Below are 12,896 nucleotides of genomic sequence, written 5' to 3'. Positions count from 1 at the left end.
AGCTTTGAGTAATTCCAAAAAGAAACTGGAAAGAGAATACACTAAGAACCTGACAACGCAATTGAAAGCTCCAGAACAAAAGGAAGCAGATACACCTAAGAGGAGTAGACAGCAAGAAATAATCAAACGTAAGGCAGAAATAAACCAAATAGAAACAAAAGGAACGATCCAAAGAATCAACTAAACCAAATAATGGTTCTTTGAGAAAATTAACAAGATTGATAAACCCTTAGCCAGACTAAGTTCAGGGCAAAGGGAGACTATTCAAATTAACAATATCAGAAAAGAAAGTGAAAAAATAACGAATGAAACTGAGGAAATTCAATGAATCATTAGATCCTACTGCAAAAGTCTATACTCAACAAAGCTGGAAAATGTGAAGGAAATGGATGAAATCCTTGACAAATACAAGTTACTAAAGATAAACCAGGACCAGGTAAACCATCTAAATAATCACATAACACCTCAAGAAATAGAAGCAGTCATCAAAAGTCTCCCAACCAAAAAAAACCCAGGTCCAGATGGGTTCAGTACAGAATGTTATCAGACATTTATTGACGACATAATAACAATACTCTCCAAACTGTTCTACACGATAGAATAAGATGGTATACTACCTAATTCATTTTTTGAGGCTACAATAACCCTCATTCCTAAACCACACAAAGGTCCTACAAGGAAAAAAATCTCAGACCAATCTAACTTATGAACATTGATGCAAAAATACTCAACAAAATCCATGCAAAACAAATCCAAGAACACATCAAAATGATCATTCACCATGATCAATGAGTCTTCATCCCTTGGATGCAGGGATGTTTTAATATACGGAAATCCATCAATGTACTCCACCATATAAACAAACTCAAAGAAAAAAATCCACATGGTTATCTCACTATATGCTGAGAAAGCATTTGACATAATTCAACTCCCCTTCATGTTAAAAGTCTTGGAAACAAAGAATCCAAGGCCCATATCTAAACATAATAAAAGCAATATACAGCAAACCAACAGCCAACATCAAACTTAATGGTGTGAAACCTGAAGCAATCCCACTAAATTCAGGGACTCGACAAGTTTGCCCACTCTCCCCCTATGTATTCAACATATTACTGATGTCCTAGCCCAAGCAATTAGAGAGCAAAAGGAAATCAAGGGATACAAATTGGAAAGGAAGAAATAAAAACATCACTATTTGCAAAAGACATGACAGTGTACTTACACGACCCCACAAATTCGACCAGAGAATTTCTACAGCTGATAAACAATTTCAGCAAAGTGGCTAGATATAAAATTTACTGAATCAAATCCGTAGCCTTCCTATATTCAAATGACAAACATGTGTAGAAAGAAATTAGGGAAAATATACCCTTCATATTATTCATAAAATCTATGAAATAACTTGGTGAGACTAAAACTAAGCAAGTGAAGGACCTGTATGACAAGAACTTCAAACCTCAAAAAAAAATTGAGGAAGATATCAGAAAATGGAAAGATCTCCCATGCTCATGGATTGGAAAGATCAACATTTTATAAATGTCCATCTTACCAAAAAATCTACAGAGTCAATGCAATCCCCATAAAAATTCCAACTCAATTCTTCATTGAGTTGGAAAGAGCAATATGCAATTTCATCTGGAATAACAAAGGACCTAGAATAGCAAAATCTATCCTCAACAACAAGAAAACATCTGTGGGAATCACTATCCCTAATCTCAAGCTATATTACAAGGCAATTGTGCTAAAAATTGCATGGTACTGGCACAGAAATAGGGAAGTTGATCAATGGAATAGAATACAAGATCTAGAAATGAACCCTCAAATATATGGTCACCTGATTTTTGACAATGGAGATGTAAACATTTAATGGAAAAAGGAGAGCCTATTCAATAAATGGTGGTAGCCAACTGGCACTCAGCATGCAGAAGAATGAAAATAGACCCTTTCTTATCTCCTTGTACAAAGATCAAGTGTAAGTGGATCAAAGATCTTCTTATTAAACCAGGTACACTGAAACTATTAGATGAGAAAGTAGGGAAAACCTTAGACCTCATAGGCACAGTAGAAAATTTCCTTAACAGAACCCCAATGGCTTGTGCCCTAAGGTCAAAGATTGACAAATGGGACTAAATGAGATTGCAAATGTTCTGAAAGGCTAAGGACACTGTCAAGAAAACAAAATGGCAGCCAACAGAGTGGGAGAAGATCTTTACCAACCCCACATCAGATAGAGGCCTAATATCCTATGTATACAAATAACACAGAAATCCAGACACTAGAAAATCAAACAACCCTATTAAAAAATGGGGTACAGAGCTAAACAAAAAGTTCTCAGTTGAGGAATATAGAATGCTTAGAAACATCTAAGGAAGTGTTCCACATCCTTAGCCATCTGGGAAATGCAAATCAAAACAACCCTGAGATTTTACCTGACACCAGTCAGATTGGCCAAGATCCAAAACCCAGATGACAACAGATGCTGGTGATGTTGTGGAGAAAGAGGAACACTTCTCCACTGTTGTTGGGATACAAAACTGATACAACCACTCTGGACATCAACCTGGCTTTTCCTCAGAAAATTGGTCATAATACTACGTGAAGATCCAGCTATTCCACTTCTGGGCATATACCCCAGAGACACTCCAATATACAACAAAGACACATGCACCACATGTTCATAGCAGCTCTGTTTATAACAGCCAGAAGCTGGAAAGGACCCAGATGTCCTTCAGTATATGAATGGATACAAAAATTATGGTACATTTATACAATATAGTACTACTCAGCTATCAGAAACAATGTCTTAACAAAATTCTTTAAAAAAATGGCTTCATCTAGAGAATATTATCCTGAGTGAGATAACCCTGTCACAAATAACAGACATAATATGCAGTCACTGATAATGGGATACTAACCCCAGAAAGCTCTGAACACCCCAGAAACAACTCACAGACTATGTGTAGTTCAAGAAAAAAATAAAATAAAAAATAAAACTATTATGCTCAATTCTTACACACCAAGAAAACTTTGACAAATTCCAGGTTACATCCTGTTTTACATGTACTTTTTGGTCATTGTAACTAGTAAGACCTTAATGCAAAGTATCAAACGTTTGAAAAGAAAAAAGCCTAGCACTGAAAAAAAAATGTTTTTGTATACTTTTTTTTTTTGGAAAAATGCTTAAAATTTGTTCATTTATCTTTGTTTTTTTAAAATAAAGTTGTTCAAAAAATTAAAAAAAAAGAAACTAAGACAGGAATTTCAAAATACACTATATTAATTGATGTAAAAACAAGTCATAAACAATAATTCATTTACTCTAAATAATAACAACTGAATCAGTTACAAAAAAATCTTCCTAGCGTAGAAAGAGCACTTGAAGACAAATAGGCAATGAGCGGTTTCATATCTATTACCCCATTCACCTATGCAAACTAATTTGTCTACAGTTTTTCTTGAGACAAACACACAATTTCCCTGAGGACATTTGAGAAGCTAAATATCCCGTGTGATTTCAGCATTTTGAAAGCATTATCAGATAAGCCCATGAGAACTGTTTTCAGTCTCCGTCTCTATAATCAAAGATACAGCAACAGCATGAAATCTTTGGATTTGAATTTTTTAGCCATCATCCAGAGGTGAGAATTTTATAATCTAACTTGGATCTTAACCATCTACTCAGCTATCTTGGAGATTGAGAATAGACAAGAAGTTTGCTGATAGGTGGGCAAGGTAGATTAAAAAGTTTGGGTTAAAATGAGACATTCAAAATTACATTATTTCACTTTCTTGGCATACGAAAAACAATGCAAGATCTATAACCACAGCATCTTCAGCATTGTCTTTGTTGGGTTCAGATCCCTGTCAGCCTTTTACCCAATTGTAGTCTTCTCACTGAGTCTCCATTTTGCGTGTTTTTCCCTCTGATTTACAAGTTGAGCTTCTCCAAATTAGAGAATCCTCATACAGTCATATTTTCTCTAAAGTTCAGGTTTCCATAATCCCAGTGGTAATTACTGATTCTCCCTTGTCCATCAAAACAAAAATGAGATGATATGCAGTGTTTTGGCATAAATGAGAGAGACAAAGGAGGAGAGGTCAGGGTTGAGTACTCAAGTTCTAGTAGGAGAGAAAAAAGACAGACATGAATCTCAAGAAAAATCACCTAGCATAATTTCTTCTATTTCTTAGTGACAACGTGTAAGCTGTATATAGATTTATAAGCAGATATAGTCCAAAACATTTTCATATTAAAGACCTATTTCCAGATTTTTAAAGTCTTATCTTAATATTTCACTTTCATTTTAGTACAAAGTATGTCTTCTTTCTTAATCTCAGATCCTACATGTACTCATGGAAAGTGTTTAGGGATCATGCAGTAAATACTTGGGGTTTGTGCTAGGATATGATAAGGAGATGTATAATGTATAGTTAATGGTTGAGCCACAAGTAGCCAGGATCTATGTATTGTGTAGTCATGAAGTGTGCAATGAATGTTCAGGGTCTAGGAAGTGAGTAAACAGAGGCATTAGCTTGGTGTCATTATTTGAGGCTCTGCAGTAAGTATCAGGGGCTTAACAAGGGGTAGTGGAATTTTGGTCTCATTCCTTAAACTTATCTCCGCTAAAAAAATGTATTTTGTCATTTTAATTGTTGTTTATTACTCATTCTTCATTACTATTTTATAGAGTTCAAGATATATAATGAAACATAAAAGGAAACAATAATAAACCCAGTTGCAAGAAAGCAGTAGCAATGGGTTCTTTATGATGAACAGTCCTAAAACCATTCTTTGGAAACTGGCCAGTAATAAAATATCTTTTTCCATTGTGCTTTTTATAAGATAACTAAAGCATTATGTTACAACATTAGCATCCTGCACAGTGTATTAATTCTGCAAGCCTGGATAATCAGTAAGCCAAATGAATCGTCCCATACTCCCTCCCTCCTCTCTCTCTCTCTCTCTCTCTCTCTCTCTCTCTCTCTCTCTCTCTCTCTCTCTCTCTCTCTGTGTGTGTGTGTGTGTCTCTCTCTGTGTCTCTCTCTCAGTGTTTCCCTCTGTCTCTCTCTGTCTCTCTCTGTCTCTGTCTTTCTCTCACACACAGAGAGAGAAGAGAGAGATATGAAAAGAGAGAGAGAAGAGGAGGAGGAGAAAGAATAAGCTAGGAAAATAAAGGGGATGATAGAAAAAATAAGAGAGAGGAATAAAAAGCACACAGTATTGCCATGAATGTTTTTTATGAGGATGTTAGAAAATAATCTTATATCCTCAAGATTTACAGCAAACACTTTAAAAACTGATCTATCTTCCTATCCTCTTTGTGCATTTTAAGTAAATAATTCTATGGTATAGTGCATCTTTACAATTTGGGTCACATATTTATTTTATTTATGTAGAGAGTTGAAAAAAATAGAGCATATGTAAAAATCATGACCAAAACATGCTCACTGAGAATAATTTACTATTTTTATTGATGAGGAATGTTTTTCCCAACCACACAGCTAAGATAATGCTTTAGTGAGTAGCTCTTCTACTTAAACATAAAAGATATTTCTCCATCAGCATAAAAGAAGTACCACCCATAAACTTGCTTCAGAAAAATAATACTATTCAGTGGTTGTTGTTTTGTTTTGTTTGGGAGGGAATGTAGAGCTTGTGTTTTATTTTTTTCAGATTAAGAGAAACATGAATCAAGGAAACCAAACCACCGTTTCTGAATTCATCCTCCTGGGTCTCTCCAACCAGGCTGAGAAACAAACATTCATTTTTGTGATATTCTTGGTTATATACCTGGTCACTGTGGTTGGAAACAGTCTGATCATTCTGGCTATTGGCTTGGATATACATCTTCACACTCCCATGTATCTTTTCCTTGCCAACCTGTCTTTTGCTGATATTTCCTCCTCTTCAACCTCAGTCCCCAAAATGCTGATGAATATTCACACCAAGAGTCAATCCATCTCCTATGAGGGCTGCATTACACAGATGTACTTTTCTATTGTGTTTGTTGTCATTGACAATTTCCTTTTGGGGGTCATGGCTTATGATCGATACGTGGCTATCTGCCACCCACTGAATTATACAAGTATTATGCACCCTAGGGTTTGTATTTTTCTCTCTGTTTGTCCATGGGCTCTAAGCAATATTGTTGCACTGACGCATACTCTTCTGGCCAATCACTTGACTTTTTGCAATGGCAACACCATTCAGCACTTCTTCTGTGACTTGGCCCCTCTACTCAAACTTTCCTGCTCAGATGCAATGATCAATGAACTTGTAAAATTTATTGTGGGGCTATCAGTCATCACCTTTCCCTTTACCCTCATTATCTTCTCCTATGTCTGCATCATCAAGGATGTACTAAGAATTACATCCACAGAAGGAAAGTGGAAAGTATTCTCTACCTGTGGTTCTCACCTGACAATTGTATTCCTCTTCTATGGTACCATTATAGGGGTTTACTTTTTTCCTTCATCTACACACCCTGAAGACACAGACAAGATTGGTGCAGTACTCTTCACAGTGGTGACACCAATGTTGAACCCTTTCATCTATAGCCTGAGGAATAAGGACATGAAAGGTGCCTTTAGGAAGCTCATCAATAAATGTAATTTTCTCCTTTTGAAGTTATGATTGTCTGAATTTCATCTACAAAACTTGATAATCCAGTCCAGAGATTGTAGAATAGTTTTGATGATCTAATTTTTAGTGAACTATCTTGTATGTGTCCAGTTGTCTTCTATATCCACCTCTGACTGATAAGTGCTTTTACACATTTTTCTGATATTGGAAATAAAATGCATTATCTCATTGGCCACAAAAAACCATAAAGTTTATGACACTGTATAACACTGTAACCTTTTATTTAAATTGTGATTTACATATATTGACTTACATTGCAAGTTTCATGCATACAGGTTTATCTTTTTAACAGCTTATTATTTCTACAACTGAAATATGCATAGATAAGAAAGTGTATTGAATAAAGTTGGTTGAACAGAGAGGGGAGAAAAATCTGGGAAGAGTTGGGGAAGATAAACAAATATGACTGAACTATATTGGATGAAATATTAAAAACTAAAAATAAGTAAATCATTCTAAAAGAAAGAGAGAGTGGGTGTTAACCAAATCAAATCAAAGATATTATAGGTCAGTATTTTTGAATCCCTGATAGTAACATACTTACTTTAGACTATTAACTTTACAGTGTAGGTACTCTCAGCAAAAAATAGGTTTCTCATAACTTGATTTCCATCAATTGAAATTAATTAGAGTTGGGCTTTAATCAAAATTCATACTGTTAAACATTTATTGGGCTGCAAAGATGTAAAACAAGATTTCATGATTGTCTTCCAAACTTTCCTGAATCAGCAATTCAACCTCCTTGTTGCATCAAATATTAAATGGAAGGCTTACCTTTTTATTGGTCCCCGAAGACTCACTCTATTATTGATCTGAGCGCACAGACTCCGTCACTTGTTCTGCAAGCCACACTCTCCACAAGATTTCCTCCCAGGCAGTTCATTCCAAGCTTCCCTGGTCCTTCTCCCCTGGCATGTGTCTTTACCCCACTACCTGGCACAAACATGACTTTGAGACACTATAGCTTTTCATGCAAGTTTATATATTATATTCTCAATTCACAAACTGTCTATACTATAAATTTACATCAAAGGGACAAAGATACAGACTGTGCTTCTATATGAGATAAAAGAACTATAGAATTCCTTAAAATATTCATATCTGTCTATTGCCAAATAAGTCCACCTGGATCTAAGTCTTCTTTCTCTGGCTCATCTTGATTTCCTACCAAATTTCATGCCCTTCTGTTTTCCTAAACTCTACCACACCTACCTCTCCACTGTCCACCTAATCATGTATAGACTTACCATAAATCTATACCTCCTGAAAAACTAGATTCATTTGAAAGTATGCTTGATTATCTAAGACAAAATGTGTTATATATATGTGGGCATGCCCTATTTAATATACTCTGACTTATAGATTCTGTACAATATTAAAAAAACTATACCACATTTGCAGTGAGTTCCATGAGTATCAGTAATTGATTTGTGTATAAGTTTCAAGCTTCCCTAAAAATGTACAAATGAAAGAAATAGTTTTACAATTTTCATAATTACCTTTATAACTTTTCATGGTAAAAGGCATTGATTTGTGTCTGATTGATTATATTTTTCTGAATCAGTCTTCAACTTGCCATTTTCAACAAACATTCATGAATGATGTTCTATTTAACAGTCTCTAGATTACTTCCAAAAGACTAAAGGAATGAATAATAAATAGTCTCTTTGTGTTTATATACCAAACAAAAAGTTACATATAATTTTACATATTTTTAACATCAGTAAGCTAAGGCAATATTTGGGTTATTAAAAAGTCATTAATCAAGAAGTATAAATAAAGAGTTTGTGAAGGTTACACTTGATCCTATATTCCTAGTCTATTGTACTACCAATTATAAGAAACACAATATATATTTTTCAAATTCATTAATAATAATCTTTGCTATCTAACTATAATTAACAAAATTTCAAAATAAGTTATGCACCAAAATATTATAGAACAATTTTACTACTGAGAAAAAAAGTGTGTGAAATGCCAGTAATACTTTCACCAAACAAATCTTTTTTAGTACCTTGGTGAGAATCAACACAAAGTAAGCAAATTCTGTGTTCTTAGCTCTTGTGCCAAAATGTATAAAGCAAACCATATTCATGTAAATAAATAAATAAATACAATTACAAATATAAAATGAGATAGTACAGTCTGTGGCCAAATGAAATGTGGGAAGAGGGACTACATAATAAATACAGTGGCATTTTAGGTAAGGTGTTTCAGGAGACAAGAATTTTCTATCTGAGCTTTTGTAGCAGCAAGGAGAATAAAATAAGGAAGTAACCAGGAGAAAGAATGGAAAAATATTCAAATTAAGGGAAAGAGTAATTTGAAGGGATTTACATTAAAAAATGTTTATAATGCCCAAAGGATAGGATGTAGATGGGTGAGAACAGAATGAGTCAGGAGAGCAAAACTAGACTAGACATAACAAAGAAGAAAGGGAAAGCATGGTTCATGTTCAGTCTTATTTTGGCAAAAGCAATGATTTTGTTATATTCAGACATCTTAATTTTTTAAGCTATTAGAGCAAGTGAAATTATTCACAGACTGATTATAGAGAAAGAACGTGACAAAGATCCAAAGACCCTAACTGACATTTATAAACAGAAAAACAGCCTTGAGAAGCTGAGTTAAGCAGGCCGTGAGTTCAACTCCTCATTAGACTTCCTAGTGAGACTGTCTCAAAACGTTAAGAAAAAAGTTGTACTCAAAAAAAAAAAAAGAAATGTATTATTTTTCTTAGATAAAAATGGGAACAGTAGCTTCAGAGCCCACAAAAGTGAAACAAAAGCTTCTGATAACAACCATTAACTGACCAGGAAATTTCCTACTTGTTAGCTTACATGGAGACGAATAATACTATACAGGCTGTATGGGGGGAATAAACAAATATATTTTTCTAGCACTGTATTCTGCATGAGAGAGTACTAAAGAGCCAGCAAGACTGTCCTACCAAGACAATAGTGGCATAAATATTATGTAGATAGTAAATTGCTTTCTAGTGAAATATGAGGCCTGATCCACAGGAGATATTTCATACTTGACACAATAAGCCTAGAGAAAAAATCCCATTGTGAGAAATATAGACAGTGAAGTGAATGGAATATACTGTTATTGTTTTGTTAAATTGTCATGTTGTCAAACTAACTTCTCATTATTTATTTTATATACTGTGCTTGGCTCTGAGATAGGTCAGAGACGCGACTTTTGGCAGGCAACACAGACAGTCACTAATAATCAAAATTCTGAGATTAAATGACTCATGCCTAGATGACCATGAATCATTCTATCATACTATGTTTCCTACCACCCAAGGCTCAGAGAAAGTGTAAACAGGAGGGGAAGAGCCAGGAAAATTCTGACTTCTGGACATGGCCTGATTATTGCCCACATGAATTTGTTGCACTTATGATTACCTACACAAATCTTCAGGAAAATCAAGCCAGTCAAAATTCCAGCATGGATTAAGAATTAGCTTTCAAGACACTATTCTTGAAACTGGAACTATTGACACTTTATAGCTGCAGAAGGAAAGTGAGTCCCTCTCCTTTGGTGAAGTGGCCATCAGTAGGTAGTTCACTGTCTAGTGCATGGGCACAAACCTATGAGCATAAAATTAGCACTAATTTCATTTAGTAGGTTATTAGTAAAAAATAAATAAAAAACAAACATAAAGCTTAAAGAGAGATCAAAGTTAGTAGAATGTAATGGGAGATGGGTATGATCAAAATATTATATAAATATACACAATATTCAAATGATAAAATTATTAAAAAACAGTGAAACTTTTGATTTTCTAGATTTTCAGCTGCCTGTCAAGGGTTTCCTATTTCCATATTGAAATCAAATAAAAATTACTCCAGCATAGATTTTGGAGAAAATGTAAACCTCTCTCATATTGTTTTTCTCTAATCTCCTTCCACTTGCTTAGGTCTCTGTATATTTTTATCCATACATGCACTCATGTACAATAATCACTAACCACAATTATCTAATTCAAATTCTCCTTTTTTTAAACCCATCTCTATTCAAATTTTATGTTCTTTTGGGGGAAGGGGTTCACTAGAATTATTTTAAATTGTTTTCTTATTGGATTAATTTTCTTGACCTATATTTCAAATGGTATCCCATTTCTCAATTTTCCCTCAGGAATCATCCTTTCCTATCCACCGACCCCCTGCCTGTATAAACAACTCAATTAAAAACTGGAGTATAGAATTAACCAGAAAAGCCACAACAGAAGAATATTGAATGTTTAAGGAACACCCAAAAACTGTTCAAAATCCTTAATAATCAGATGAATGCAAATCAAACCACCCTGAGATTCTACCTTACACAGACAAGAATGGCTAAGATCAAAACCTCAGGTGACATCAAATGTTGGTGAGGATGTGGAGAAAGAGGAAAGGTCTTCCATTGCTGTTCGGATTAAAAAGTGGTAAAACTACTCTGGAAATCAATCAGAAAGTACCTAAGAGAATTTAAAATAGATCTACCTAAAGACACAGCTCTACCACTCATGGGAATATATCCAAAATATGCCCCACTATGCTACAGGAGTACGTACTCCACTATGTTTTTAGTGGTCTTGTTTGCTATAGCCAGAATCTAGAAACAACCCAGATGTCCTAGGATAGAAGAATGTTTACAGAAAATGTGATTCATTTACACAACAGAATACTACATAGTCATTAAAAAGAAGGACACACTGTGTTTTGCAGGAATATAGAAGAAACTAGAAAATATCATGCAGAGTGTGGTAACTCAGACCCCCAAAAAACATGCACAGTATGTATAAACTAATAAGTGGATATTAGTTCCCCCAAAAGTACAGAATACCCAAGATACAGTTCAAAGAATTCAAAAAGTTCAACAAGCCAAAGGTCCCAAGAGAGAATGACACTTCCAATTGGGAAAAAAAGGAAGGCAATCACAAGAGAGAGGGAAAGGCTAGGAAAGAATCGGGACAGGAAGGGGAAGAAGCAAACATGATAAGGATCATGTATTGGTCATGGAAAACAAGTCTGAAGTCCTGAGGGCCAGCACAAAGAATGAAAGCAGCCAAGCTCGGGATGTAGGAGGTCTGTGGACCCTCCAGAATGTACCAGAAACATAGGAGGTGAGTGACTTTCAGGAATCAAAGGGGGGTTAATTTATATGAAATATCCTACAGTTGTGTGGGGGAACTTGTAGAGCTCACCTCCAGCAGATAGGCAGTGCATGAAGTGAGGGATGGGGTTTCCAGACCACAGTCAAAACTCTGACCTATAAAAAGAGCCTAAGGTAAAGGAGTTCCAGTGACAAGCCCAAAATGAGATCCAGATCAACTATAGGCTGTAAGGCCTGATACAATTACTGGGGCTATGGAGTGTTCATAAAAAGAGAATTATCATGACCGACCCTTCAAAAAACCCAGAAAGCAGCTGAAAAACTCACATTCAAGTATTTATACCCAACCAATGGACAGAAGCTGCTAAACCCTGTGATTGAATTAGGAAAAAATCTGTAATAAGCTTAAAAGGAAGGTGACCATGGAGAAGGGTCAGCAATTTCAATTAACCTGGACCCAAGGGATCTCTCAGATACAGGTATATCAACCAGACAACATAGGCCAGCTGATATGAAGAACCCAACACATATACAGCAGATTGCATGGTCTATTTTCTGTCAGAGAAGACACACCTAACTCTCCAGAAACAGGAGGCTTCAGGGAGTTTAGAGGTCTGGGGAGGTAGAGGATAGGGGGTGGGTGGAAGCATCCTTTTGGAAACAGGAGTGTGGGGAGGAGGTATGGGACATGCAACAGTCAGAGGGTGGACCAGGCAGGGGATACATATTTAATGTTTAAAATATATTAAACAAAAGATTTAAAATGAAAAAAAGCAAAATCTATGCAAGCTTTAAATTGATGAAAAATCAGACCAAATGGGATACTCTTGAACTGCTACAGTTTGGGGTAGATTTTTAAATGATAGAACTAGTTTGGTAAGCAATTTAACAATCTCCTAAAACATAAAATGTATATCTACCTTACAATCCGGCCATTTCAGCCTAGGCATTGATCTAAGATAACTTAAAATATTTATCTTTTCAAGTCTCCCCACAAATCCTGTTACAACTTTATACAAGTAGAAACAACACCATTATTCACAAAGTGATACATGACCAAATACAATATGCTGTATCCACAGCCTATAACAATGGTCAACTATAAGAAGTGAGCTAATAATATATGCCAAAATGTTACTTATTCTTA

General features: G+C 35.2%; 1 protein-coding gene across 1 annotated transcript; it reads left to right on the top strand.

Annotated features, from left to right (window-relative positions):
• Positions 1-5,686: 5,686 nt before the first annotated feature.
• LOC308417539 (olfactory receptor 1S1-like) lies at positions 5,687-6,634 on the top strand (the record flags this gene model as incomplete). The annotated part of the gene is made up of 1 exon (XM_080912916.1): positions 5,687-6,634. The coding sequence occupies one exon, from the start codon at positions 5,687-5,689 to the stop codon at positions 6,632-6,634; it is 948 nt and encodes a 315-aa protein (XP_080769042.1).
• Positions 6,635-12,896: the final 6,262 nt, after the last annotated feature.

The sequence above is a fragment of the Micromys minutus genome (genome assembly GCF_963924665.1).
Source record: "Micromys minutus genome assembly, chromosome: 2".
In the NCBI taxonomy this organism is placed as follows: domain Eukaryota; kingdom Metazoa; phylum Chordata; class Mammalia; order Rodentia; family Muridae; genus Micromys; species Micromys minutus.
The sequence above is the reverse complement of the archived record's forward strand: the minus strand, read 5'-3'. Positions and strand labels throughout refer to the sequence as shown.